The sequence below is a fragment of the Peromyscus maniculatus genome, chromosome 15 (assembly GCF_049852395.1).
Source record: "Peromyscus maniculatus bairdii isolate BWxNUB_F1_BW_parent chromosome 15, HU_Pman_BW_mat_3.1, whole genome shotgun sequence".
NCBI lineage: Eukaryota > Metazoa > Chordata > Mammalia > Rodentia > Cricetidae > Peromyscus > Peromyscus maniculatus.
Window position 1 is genome coordinate 42,757,141 of NC_134866.1, and position 14,003 is coordinate 42,771,143.

General features: G+C 36.8%; 1 protein-coding gene across 1 annotated transcript in view; it reads left to right on the forward strand.

Moving 5' to 3' along the window:
* Positions 1–14,003, forward strand: part of Mtrex (Mtr4 exosome RNA helicase) — a 70,923-nt gene that overhangs the window by 8,832 nt on the left and 48,088 nt on the right. Inside the window, exons 4-10 of the mRNA XM_076551888.1 lie at positions 1,344–1,406; positions 2,286–2,398; positions 6,581–6,755; positions 8,163–8,253; positions 10,780–10,904; positions 11,863–11,961; positions 12,671–12,773. Of these exons, the coding sequence (XP_076408003.1) occupies positions 1,344–1,406; positions 2,286–2,398; positions 6,581–6,755; positions 8,163–8,253; positions 10,780–10,904; positions 11,863–11,961; positions 12,671–12,773 (769 nt within the window). The remainder of the gene's footprint in view (positions 1–1,343; positions 1,407–2,285; positions 2,399–6,580; positions 6,756–8,162; positions 8,254–10,779; positions 10,905–11,862; positions 11,962–12,670; positions 12,774–14,003) is intronic.

The window sequence follows — 14,003 nt, forward strand, 5'->3', positions numbered from 1 at the left end:
CAGCATATATGGGGCTGTGAGATATAATGGCTAATTAATTCTTTCAGTACTTATTTTAGACCCTGTCCAATGCCCCTACTTTTACAAAAGAAAGAGAGAGAGAGAGAGAGAGAGAGAGAGAGAGAGAGAGAGAGAGAGAATGAGAATAACCCAGAGCGGTGGTTCTCAACCTTTCTAATGCTGTGACCCTTTAATACAGTTCCTCATGTTGTGGTGACCAACCATAAAATGATTTTTGTTGGTGCTTCCTAACTCTCATTTTGCTACTGTTAGGAATCGTAATGTAAATATCTATGTTTTCTGATGGTCTTAGCAGGCCCCTGTGAAAGGGTCATTCTACCCTTAAGGGGGTCTAGACTCACAGCTTGAGAACTGCTGATCCAGAGCCTGCTGTGAAGAGGTTAGGCGCTCCATGGTGGTGGTGCACGCTGGTAGGATTTGCTGAAGGAGGCCCAGGCAGGAGGATCACCAGTTCACTTTTCATTTCTGCTAATCGTTCCTGAAACTAAATATAGTACCTTGATTGTAGTGAGTTTACTGATTGTTCTTAATATTGCTAAAGCTTTTAACTTCATCCATTTAATTTTTATTGAAATTTTATCTTCAGAAGTTGAAGTTTTACCTAATTTCTGTGTGTTCCTTAAAGTGACTTGGTAGGTTATTTTTATGCCAAGTGCTTAGATCCTTACACAGTTGGAAGTGCAGGCACTCAGGTATTAATCCTCACACTTGGGGATCTGGAAATAAGGGTTGTCATTTTATTATTATTTATATGAGTACTTAGATCCTTACACAGTTGGAAGTGCAGGCACTCTGGTATTAATACTCACACTTGGGGATCTGGAAATAAGGGTTGTCATTTTATTATTATTTTTATGCCAAGTGCTTAGATCCTTACACAGTTGGAAGTGCAGGCACTCTGGTATTAATACTCACACTTGGGGATCTGGAAATAACATTTTATTGCATGTACTTTTGTTTTATTGATGATCTCCCATTTTGTATGTCTTGAGTTTTCTTTTTGAGCACTCATTAGTGTTTGTACATTAGGTATGGGGAAGATAATGATAGCCATGATACTATCGTAGACAGTAAGCAGTTTCTTCAGGGAAATAATGGTTCGTGTTCTGATTGCATTGCTATTATGCCATCACTAATAGAGGGGATGTTTTGGACGTTGTAACTAACTTTTTTCCCCTTGTTCTTGTAGTCAGTTGATTTTCTAGCGTGTAAGACTTAAAGGAAACATTTGTTGATCATTTCTATTCTTTAAACCATCATTTGTTTTGGAGTATTGAATTTTAACGGTCACTTCTTGCTTTCTCCTTAAACTTTGACATCAGGTAGCTCTTCCTGCAGATGAGGAGTATATACCACTTAAACCTCGAGTTGGAAAGGCAGCAAAGGTCTGTACAAGAGTATTTGGGAAGTTTTGTGAGATCTTAAAAAAGAAAACATTTCAAATGTGATTTTTAAATTTACTCGTGTATGTGCCTTTGAAGAAACCTAAAATAAAATACCATGATAACTGAGTAAAGAACCATGCTAGAAACCAGGCTTCGTGGGATGAGTTTTAAAACATTTAAAGGGTGCTTATCACCCTTCTTAAAGAATCTAAGAGATTTGCCAGCCTTTCTGTAGAAAACATTGCAAGTAAGTTTTGCTGGTGGTTCAACAGTTCAGCAGCGTCTAAGTAACCACAGTCCATTGTGGTTTTCTGGTGCCAAAAGAGCCTCAGACTCCTGGTCTTTCTGCTGCAGCCTCCCTCACCTGTGCTGGGGTTACCCGTGTACGCCTCTCACTTCAGACTGTTTTCGTTAGATTTTTAAAAAGTCCTTAAAGGTTAAAATAGGCTAATGTTTTCAAAGAACTTTCTCTAAAAGAGGAGCAAGCATGAACTCTTAAAGTTTAAGAAATTATTTCTCAGTTAGATAATGCTGGATATTTCCTTTTTTCAGAAACTCAGTTTTCATCTAGGAAAGTAAGTCATACATATGACTATTTTATGGAATTATGAAGATTTATGGTATATGGAAAGTTGTTGCACAGTACCACAAAACATACAATGATATTTTATTACTGATTTAGGTGTGAATATGAATAGACTATGTGAGAAAGGCTCGTGTTGTCTGTAAAACTGTTCTGTAGTCCTCTTCCCTGTCACTGCTGGGTGGTAGTTGAATCATAAAGCAATCTTAGAATGCTTTGGAAGGACAGTTCTTTTGATTTTAAGTGTGCTTCAGTAGCTTAGCATGTTCATGTGTCTTGTCAATTTGCTTTTACAGGAATACCCATTCATTCTTGATGCTTTCCAAAGAGAAGCCATTCAGTGTGTTGATAATAATCAGTCTGTGTTAGTATCTGCTCATACGTCAGCGGGAAAAACTGTGTGTGCTGAGTAAGTATCAGTGTTTTCAAATGAAATAGTCAAATCACTTAATTATTTTAGTCATTGAAAGTTTCCGTCTGTATTCTGCAAATAAGGATGGTTTTGCTTGTTAGGTAACCTGTAGTTTCTTTTTGTTGCCTTCATTAAAGCATTGAAGATTTTTAGTACAGTGTTTTAATAGATGTAGTCAAGAGCCGTTCTTCCTTTGTTCCCATTATTTGGGAAAATATTTTGCTTATCATCATTAAGCATGATGTTACTTGTGGGTTTTTCATAGACATCTTTTTATCAAGCATGACTCCTGTTCCTACTTTGCAGTTAGTCTCTTTCTCAGTCAGCGTGTCTGATTGAGTTTAGAGACAATCTTTTTTTAAATTCCTTTTCTTTTTGTATTGAAATGATGCGCAGTTTTGCTTTGCTTTGTTTTGTATATGGATTTTTGCCTTTTCCTGCTAATGTGATGAAATGTGTTCCTGGGTGTCCAGTGAATCATCCTGAGATAAATTCCATTTGGTCATGATGTATAATTGTATTATATTGTTGGATTGATGAATTAAAATTTTATTAAGACATTTCACATCTTCATTTCTGAGGGGCATTGGTTTTTTGTTTATTGTTAATGTCCTTTTTGTTTTTGTATCAGGCTGATATTTGATTTTTTTTTTCTTAATCTAGCTGTGGGGGTGGAGGGGTGTCTGTTATTTTGATCTGACAAAATCCAGCTTTTGATCTCATTGTTTTTTCTTTGTTCTGTTTCCATTTCGTTGGTATATACTCACTTCATTTACTTACTTTCTTCTCCTGTTTCTTAAGGAAGATGTAGTTGTTTTGAGACCTTCTTTTTCTAAGAGGCATTTAAAGTTTATGTAGTTCCACAGATTATTTTTACTATTAGTGAAATGTTTTCCTTTTTTAAATGACATGTCTTAATATAAAAAGACGTTATTATTTGTTGATGCTGATCCAGATTTTCCTACTGATACCATTTCTTTCTTCATGAAGTGTGGGGCGTTTACCAATCAGCCCCATAGTTCCCCAGAGTTTTTTTGAGTGAGATTAGCAGGAAATATTAGATAGAAGGATTTAGATTGTGGAGATAAACAGATAGAAAATACAGGATAGCCTGGAGAGGGCCTGGAACCTATTCCAATGGGCCCTGACTGTCTCTGCCCTAAAGTATTTATAGAGACGCCAAGGGGTGGAGCAAAAGACCTCCTCCCCCAGCACAGCCAAGTGCAGACCATCTCAGACCCCTGCACTCAGGCCCATGGTCACTCATCCTCTCCATGCAGACCTGCTGGGTAAAGTCACGAGGAACCCAAGAACGGGCTCCCACAATGAAGAAATTCTTCAAGTTTTTATTTCAGTACAAGTCTCCTGATAAGAAACTGCTTTAACATTGTAAAAAATGCTGCTTGTTCATTTTTTAAAACATTTCCCCTCAGTGTTAATTTGTTTTAAGTCTTCATTTTGGTCTGCATAATTTTTGACAAGAAATCACTCTGATCCTTACTTTCTTCTGGATGTAATGCGTTGCTTCTCTTTGGCTGCCTTGAAGACTTTATCTTTATCATTGTTTAAATGGTTTGTTTTATTTTACATACGTGTTTGTGTGTCTCTCTGTATATGTATGCCGTGTGTGTGTGTGTGTGTGTGTGTGTGTGTGTGTGTGCGCGTGTGCGCGTGTGCGCGTGTGCATGTGCATATAGATGGCAGAAGCAGATGTTGGATCCTTTGGAACTGGAGTTACAGATGGTTGTAAATCATCACATAGAGGCTGGGAATTGAACTTGAGTCCTCTGGAAGAACATCAAGAGCTCTTAACCATTGAGCCGTCTCTCCAGCTCTCTTAACAATTTCTTTATGCTACACTTTGTTTTTTATATTCTCCCATGTTTTGCATTCCTTGTTGGGTCTGTTTTCATCTGTTCCCGAGTCCCATTGAGGAGTCTGGTTCTTAAACTAGACCACGGTGTCGGCTCATGCTCTGTGTTCTGTTAAATTTCTATTGTCTTCAGATTTTACTAGTCTTTTGTTTCTTGAATTGTTGAATTTGCCATTAATTTTATCAAATGACTGTTTTAGATATTGTAGTGGTGGTTTTGAACTTTTTGTTTTTTGTTTTTTTTTTGTTTTGTTTTGTTTTTGTTTTTCGAGACAGGGTTTCTCTGTGTAGCTTTGCGCCTTTCCTGGGACTCACTTGGTAGCCCAGGCTGGCCTCGAACTCACAAAGATCCGCCTGCCTCTGCCTCCCGAGTGCTGGGATTAAAGGCGTGCGCCACCACTGCCCGGCGGTTTTGAACTTTTTGATGGAAGTTTAATTAATTTATTTTTTTGGTGCTGGTCATAGTCTCAGAATCAGACAATTTTAGCTATTAAAGGATTTTTTGTTGTTTTTTTGTTTCATGTCTTTGTCATTTTGGAATTTCCACTAAGGTCCAAGGATTGTTTCCTAGAATGTTTGTTTCTTTTTTTTCCCTAGGTTTTTGTTGTTTGTTTTGTTTTCTTGTGTGTTCCTTTTTTTTTTTTTTTTTTTTTTTTTTTTTTTTTTTTTTTCTGAAGATAGTTTCTCTGTGTAGTCCTAGCTGTCCTGGAACTTGCTCTGAAGACCAGATAGCCTCCAACTATCCTGGTTGAGGATGCACCTTCTTTTGCCTCCTCAATGCTGGGATTAAAGGCATGCACCACCACACCTGGCTATTCCTTCTACTTTTATTTTCTACTTATTTTGTGTTTTGCCTGTGCCCACAGAAGTTGGAAGAGGGCATCAGATCCCCTGAAACTGGGTTGTGAGCTATCATGTAGTTGCTGGGATTTGAACCATGTTCTCTGTAATAGCAATCAGTGCTCCTGACCCTGGAGCCATCTCTCCAACTGTTTTGTTGTTGTTTTTCTGGTTTTCAGTTTGTAGATTTTCTGTTTGTTTGTTTGTTTGTTTGTTTGTTTGTTTGTTTCCAGTGTTCTGGGACCAAACCCAGGACTTTGTGTTTGCTAGGCACGTGCTCTACTATTGAGCTACATCCCTAACCACCTCAGTTTTCATTTGCTTATATTGTTAATAGTTTACATTTCCCTATTGAGATTGCCTATTTGTGGAATTATTGTCTTGTTTGTTTTTAATTCTTAGAACATAGTTTCCTGTGTTTTGAGGGACATAGTTTTAAAAGTTGCTGTCTCTGTAGCTGCTTTTGAGATGTTCTTCTGCCAAATCCAACCTTTGGAGCCAAACGTTCAATTCCTTATGTCTACTTTTCCCTAAGTACAGAGTATACTTTTCTGTTTCCTATTCCTATTCCTTGTTGTTGCTAAAAGGTCAGTATTTTAGATAATGCAACATCTCTATATTTGCTTTTCCATATATGTCTTTCACTGTTACTATTTGATCATGTTTGAACAATACTTAATTTTATAATTCAGAGGATGGCTGGTATGATAAGCATACTTTGTGCAGGAACTATTTCTTTAAAAAGTCTCAGCCACAGTGTTTCCTCTTAAATCTTAATTTCATGGCCTGTAGTTAAATACTAAACTGAGCTTTCTTTTAAAAGCAAACTAACAATACCATCGTATTGAATTCCATTAATACCTAGGAAAGAACTTGATAAATAGAACCTACAATAAGTAAAAAAAGACTTGTTAAATATTACATTAAGAAAAAGAGTACAAGCCGGGCGGTGGTGGCGCACGCCTTTAATCCCAGCACTCGGGAGGCAGAGGCAGGCGGATCTCTGTGAGTTCGAGGCCAGCCTGGGCTACCAAGTGAGTTCCAGGAAAGGCGCAAAGCTACACAGAGAAACCCTGTCTCGAAAAAACCAAAAAAAAAAAAAAAAAAAAAGAAAAAGAGTACATATTGATGAACTCACTCATGAAACTGTAGAAGAAAAATCCACTCCCCTTTCTGTGGATTTCTTATTATTTGTAGTCTATGTATGTATAAATGGATGGACAGAAGTAGTGGACTTTTGGATGCCTGTCAGTAGAACCAAAGGCTTTTCTAGCAAGAAATAGGGTATCCACTGATAAGCCAGTTATAGTTTTAACTCCAAGTGACTGTGAGTTAAAAAGTCCTTGCTCAGTTAACTTCTTCCTTTCAGATAAATCATGATTATAGTGTGATAATTTATTTATAGTAAATAGATTGTGAATGAATGCTCTCCAAACATGAAATCTTACCTGTTTCTGTATTTTTAGGTATGCTATTGCATTGGCTTTAAGAGAAAAACAGCGTGTAATATTTACCAGCCCAATCAAGGCTCTCAGTAACCAGAAATACCGTGAAATGTATGAAGAGTTTCAAGATGTTGGTCTGATGACTGGAGATGTTACTATTAATCCTACAGCATCTTGTCTTGTTATGACTACAGAGGTGATTCATGTTGTGCCTCATCTAACCTTTCCTTTGGAGTTTAGTCAGTGTATGTCAATTCAACACTGGATAGTTTATAGCCTGCTCTTTTTCAGATAAAATGTAATAATTATTTGTGAATAGAATTGTTTGAAAAGGGCATAATAATTGTAAAGTGCCCTAGCAGCATTAAACATATCTCTAAATTAATATTTATTACTTCTGATAAAACATATGTTTAAAAGTATTTTTAGCCGGGCGGTGGTGGCGCACGCCTTTAATTTCAGCACTTGGGAGGCAGAGCCAGGCGGATCTCTGTGAGTTGTTCGAGGCCAGCCTGGGCTGCCAAGTGAGTTCCAGGAAAGGCGCAAAGCTACACAGAGAAACCTTGTCTCAAAAAACCAAAAAAAAAAAAAAAAAGTTATTTTTAATACTTATTACTATGACTTGAAATATTTAGTTGATTTCTTTATATTATATAGAGTTTCAAGGATTTGAATACATTGTTTCATACATGTAGTGACTCTGTTTCATGTTTTGTTTTGTTTTTTACTTTTGTGCCTGGGTATTTATTACAATAAGCAGGTAAATAATCAACTTAAAAATATATACTCACTATTATACTTAACTTTTTCTAATCACTGTTAAGTTTTGAGTATAACATGATTTGGGCATGATTATCTCTTACTGTAGTTGGTACTTAAAAAAATCGTGTGTATATGTATTTCTGTGCATGGTGTGTGTGTGGGCACATGTGCCATAGTGCATGTGTGAAGGTAGGTCAGAGAAGAACGTCGGGGAGTCAGTTTTCTACCTTCACCTTTATGTGTTAATTTTGGGGGACTGAACTTAGATCCCACTGAACCATCTAACCAGCTCCCTTATTAGAACTTTGATACATACTTTCACAGTATCATTTCATTTTCATTTACAGTAGTATAAATTAGCTTCCAGTTTGGAGAGTATGTAGAAGGGGTAGCTCACTTTTCTTTTTGGAGTTCAATATAAGTTTTTATCCATTCTAAAAACTTTCACCTGAAGATTTTCTTTAACTCTTGCAACTAAAGGCAATGATTATTACAGTGTATCCACATTGTGAGGCAGAAACATAAATACTTTAGGGATCCAGTGTCTTGGATAAAAGTTAAGTAAGTACCTCTCATGTCCTAAAGTGTGGCTCCTGGGAAGATGTTATACAGAGGACGTTGGCTTCACATTCCAAATAAACAAAAGAGTAGGTATGATAATAATAGTATCTTTGTGGATACCTGATTATATGTATTGAGAAGTCAAAGATACTTAGCTTTATAATATTTAATATTTCCACATAACAAAGTTATCAAAAATTCCTTGTTGGTAACAAATAGTATTTGTCTAATTATTGGATGTTGTGTTAAAGTCCTGCTAAATCTGTCTTCCCTCTTGTAGATTTTGAGAAGTATGCTGTATAGAGGTTCTGAAGTAATGCGAGAAGTTGCTTGGGTCATATTTGATGAAATTCATTACATGAGAGATTCAGGTATACTTTGCCGTGTTGAGATATATGCCATGCGTTCCCCTCACAAATGCCATTAATAATTGTGAATAAGAATTGTTGGGCTTAGTTTCAATTTTCATGTGCCTAGAATTCTAGTATACTACTACATAATCAAATTGTGGACAACATGGTAAAATACTCCCAGTAGGACTTAATTAAAGTTTAGTTCCTTAAGTAGTAATGTTCATTGGGTAAAATTACACACATTCAAGTAAAGCAAATGGAATTAAAAAGTAGTTTGCTTTTTTTCGGGGGGGTTTTCGAGACAGGGTTTCTCTGTGTCGCTTTGCGCCTTTCCTGGAGCTCACTTGGTAGCCCAAGCTGGCCTGGAACTCACAGAGATCCGCCTGGCTCTGCCTCCCGAGTGCTGGGATTAAAGGCGTGCGCCACCACCACCCGGCAGTAGTTTGCTTTTATAGAGTACTCACCAAGCCAAACCCGGTGCATGCCTATAATACCAGCACTTGGGAGGCTGAGACAGGAGGATGGGGGAGGCAGAGGTAGGAAGAAATGAGATCAGTAAGTCTAGGCTGCATAGCAAGACCTTGCTTTCCTCCCTCACATAAGAAGCTCAGTAACTATTTATTTTTTTGGTTTTTTGAGACAGTTTCTCTGTGTAGCTCTGGCTGTCCTGGAACTCTCTTTGTAGACCAGGCTGGCCTCGAACTCACAGAGATCCACCTGCCTCTGCCTCCCGAGTGCTGCACCACCACCACCCAATTCTCAGTAATTATTTAATGTGAAAGAATTTATAAAACTTGTGGTTTACAAAGAGAACATTGGTAATTTTTAAGTTAATTTAGTTTTATAAACCTGTGACTCCATATCTGTAAAAAAAAAAAAAAAAAAAGAAGGTAGGTATGAAATAAATAAGGAAGATGAAACTGCTGTAAATATATTTTTCCTCAGGCTGTTACCCTACCACAGTTAAAAAAATAAATGTAGTTGCAGTTTGGGGTATACCAGAAAATCTGACATGTAAAAGCTAACGTTTAATATGTACACACCTGAAGTAAGATTTTTTATTTTAAAGAACTGAATTAGTCTATATCCGTGGTTCTCAACCTTCCTAATGCTGAGACCCTTTAACATTGTTCCTCGTGTTGTGGTGACCCCCACCAAAAATTATTTCATTGCTACTTCATAACTAATTTTCCTACTGTTAGAAATTGTAATTTAAATATCTGTTAATGTTTCTCCCTGGTGTCGAGACCCACAGGTTTCGAACTGCTTGTGTGTGTGTGTGTGTGTGTGTGTGTGTATAGTATATATATATACATATATATTGTATATGTATATATATTGTGTGTGTATATATATATACAATTTATATATATATATTCATGATAATATAATGTAAGAAAACATCAACATTTACCTTTGCCAAATTCATACGGAGACTTGCAAACACATTTTCTATTCGCTTTAAAAATGATGGGTCTGGGCCAGCTAGTGGGTTAAGGCCCTTGCCACTAATACTGGCAACCTGAATTCAATCCCAGGACCTGTGTCTTTTTTCTTTGTTTTTTTTTCAAGGCAGGGTTTCTCTGTGTTCTAGGACACTGGCTGTTCTGGAACTTGCTTTATAGACCAGGCTGGCCTGGAACTCACAGAGATCCACTGCCTCTTCTTCCCATGTGCTGGCATTAAAGGCGTGCATCACCATGCCCAGCTGAGACAACTGACTCTGAAAAAGTTCTCTTCTAACATCCAAACAAGTGCCATGGCATGTGCACACCCACACACAATCTAAAAACATTTAGTACTCCAAAGAATCATGTGATAAGCAAATTTAACTGTGATTAAAAGAAGTTAAATATAATATGTGTAAGTGCTAAAAAAAGTTGATTATTAAAATTACTATTCAGTTGCAAACAGGAAAACAAAAATTACATGGAACAAAGAGCTGTTACTTTTTGAAACTATGTATTCAAAACTTTGAAATTGTGTAAAAAGCCCAAGTAAGTGTTTTCAAGTAATTAATAATAATTATTAAAATACTTTTTAAAGTATCTTATTATAAAACAAGTAATGAATATTAATTTAGAGATAGATTTATGTTACTAGGACATTTTAACAGAGCTATACCCATTTCAAATCTACTATTCATCAGATCCATTTTTTCCCCCAGAGGTCATGAGGGTAATTTGTGTAACATGGCATATGGGATAGTAACAGTATATCTTTCAGATGTGTTGCTGTAGTGTCCTAGGCGTCATTAACCAATAGTAGAAATACTATTAGCTGCCTTGGTACTGGGCATCTTGTTTGTTATGGGAAGGATACAGTCTGGAACTGCTTTTTCAGAGTTCATTCTTCATGAAGTGACTGCATGTTGTATCTACTCTATTGATTCATGAACTGAAGTAGGTTTCAGTTATGGTCTGTGGCCAAAAATATGCTTGTTTGAAGTGGTTTGAACGTTCAGTTAGTAAGCCTAAGAGAAAATAATTTTAGATACTATCACTTAGCTAACACTGAATTTCAAACTACATTTGTGTTTCTCAGAGCGTGGTGTGGTGTGGGAAGAAACTATTATTTTGCTGCCAGATAATGTCCATTATGTCTTTCTTTCGGCTACTATTCCAAATGCTCGACAGTTTGCTGAATGGATTTGCCACTTACATAAACAGGTATTTTCCTACACTTTTTATGTCTTCATTATTTTAAAATGTTGCTGATTGGGCTTGCCATACCCTTCTTATACATTTTCCTGATGCTCTTAAGGATAAAGAAGACAGTTTAGTGTGAATCTACTTCTTAAGTCAAGCAGCTTATCAAAATGAGTGGGCTCATTAGAAATTGTTGTTTCTGAGTTCCACCTCCACTCTAGTGTAGCGAAGGCTCTAAGAGTTGGTCTTTGGAGTCTAATTTCCCAAGCCAATCCTGATGGCAGTACATTTGCTCTGACAGTGAGCTACAAGAACACAGTAAAGAGTTTTTCTAAAGTCTTGGACCAGAAAATCCTGCTCATCTCTTGCATGTTTGATTTGGTAGTTGATATGTAAATGTGTTCACACTCAGTATTCACTGTTTCTACTTTGACTTTCTAGTTCAACTTTAATGTTTGTGTAAGACTTGGCAACAAATACTTGTTTCTGAATGTTGATGAGTATATTGGTTTTATTTTGCTGCACACTGTTACTCTCATGAACTTATGTTTATATCTGAGCTGTCCAGTCACATTCCCCTTCTCTGTTGCTTCTGTAAGATGGAAGCCCAGTGAATTTCCTGATAGAACTACATCAATCTGCTGTTTTAAAAAGCCTTTGTGCTACAAGAATTTTGTTTGGTTTTTATACATCAATATTGTATTGTATCACAGTATTAGGCCTTGTTGTCTGTAATTACAATACTTCAGATGAGCTAATGGGTAGTGGAAGCCCAGATCATATGTTTGGTCTTGATTAGGGAACCGGTAAATTAAGAAGGTGGTAGTATGAATTAGATCTATTCCCCCCCCACCCCCCACCTTTTTCACTTGCCTAGCTTTTAAAATTATTTGAAAGTGTTAAATTTTTGATGAGTAAATCAAATATACATCTTTGCCTTGAAGAAATAAAATTTTCTTCAATTTTTTTCTTTTTGCAGCCCTGCCATGTAATTTATACGGATTATCGACCTACTCCATTGCAACACTACATATTTCCAGCAGGGGGAGATGGCCTTCACCTTGTGGTCGATGAAAATGTAAGGGAATAACGCCTATGTCTATATAATGTCATCTTTCATAAGGGAATAACGCCCCTGTCTATATAATGTCATCTTTCATATGTTGCTTTCCCTTTAATTTTGAATTGGAGAAAAATATTAACCACTCCCTCCACACAGACACACTTTTTTTGGTCTCAAATACTTCACTCTTCAAAAAGGATTATTTAAAAATATTTTTATTTCTGATACTGTGTTTGATGCTGTGGTGGTACTCACCTGCAAGCTTGGCCCTTTGGGAGGCTCTGATAGGAAGGTTCCCAGGATTTTGAGGTCAGCTTAGTGAGATGCTGGTTTAAAAACAAATTGTATCTGAGACTTCTTTCTAATGCATGAGTTTACTTACCTTTCTTCAATTCTCTGTATTTGAAATGCCTAGAGAATCAAGGGCTCTGGAAATGCCAGATATGTGTGTCTTCCCATATTTCAGCTCTCCTTTATCACATTTTGTTATCACAGGTCACTTATTTTAAGTGACTTAGGTTATAATTATTGTTGCATTAAACTTTTGTTCTTTGGAGAAACTTTGTGTTTAAGAAATGTTTGCTATGGTTAAATATTTGTGAGCCACCATGCGGGTTCTACCCAGGCCCTCTGCAGGGGCACAGATACTGTCAACCACTGACTCATCATCTCTGTAGCCTATGTTGTATACTTGAAAGTTACATGGAAAAAACTATGATTCTAGGGTGACTTCAGAGAAGATAATTTTAATACCGCGATGCAAGTCCTTCGAGATGCAGGTGATTTGGCCAAAGGAGACCAGAAGGGACGGAAAGGAGGAACGAAAGGTAATTTGGAACTCAGTTTTTAGCCAAGTGTTGTACTTGCAAATTGAATAGCTAGATTACTCTAGTTTGTCTCTTATCTGATGTATTTTGATGACAATTTGGATGAATAAAGGGCGATCTGTTTTTCTTACATGACATTAATTTAAATATATATAGTGTACAGTTTACCCACATAGAGTGGTTAGTTAGTGGGTTTGGGTATATTCACATGATAACGCCATTGCCAGAGTCAGCTTTAAATTTTCATACAATTTTCATAACGTGAAATTCACTATTTGAAAATGCGCATCTTCATACTTTCTAGTATATTCATAGAACTGCACAGCTGCCCCTACTCTCTGATCTTAAAGCCTTTTCATTAGCTCCTCTCTCTCCTAGAGCCATGTGCATCCGTACTCATTCTTCATCTTCTTTTCTTAGTGTACCACAGACTGAGGGCATCACTAGTCTGTTTTTCTGTCTCCATGGATTTGCCTTTTCTGGATATCTCATGAAAATAGAATCGTGTAGTCTTTTGTAGCTGACTTCTTTGAATGATAGAAGATTCATATAATTATATTATGTGTCTGTATGACCAAATAATAAATATTCTGTCATGAGAATATACATTATTTGAGTGGATATGGAGTTGTTTCTGTTATCTTGTTGATTATGAATAATATGCTATAACATTTTGACTTATGTTACAAGTTTTTGCGGGAATTATGCGTTTTGTTTTTTCCTGGGTAGATATCTAGAATTTAGGAATCATGGCAAGTTTAACCTTTTGATTACTGCCAATTTATTTCCCAAAGTAGCTACACCATTTGCCATTTTTCATGCTATTCCTTTGAGGGGTGTATCTGAGTATCATTTTCTTGTGCGTCTAGGATACTTATGTGTCTATTTGATTATAATCTTCCTAGTAAAAGTAAAGTGGTATTCTAGTCCAGTGCGCTCTTCATCTCTCCCGTGGTCACTGAGGTTGAACTTCTTACTGGGTACTTTTGGCACCTCACAGGATGTGATAAAATAGCTGTTGTAATCCTTTGTCTATTTAAAAGGTTTTTGTTGTTATTTGTTTCGTTTTGGTTTTGATTTGTATGGGTTTTTTGTTTTGTTTTGTTTTCTTTTTTCTTTTGGTTTTTCAAGACAGGGTCTGTCTGTGTAGTCCTGGCTGTCCTGGAACTCTCACTCTGTAGACCAGGCTGGCCTCAAGCTAAATCTCCCTGCCTCTGCCTCCCAAGTGCT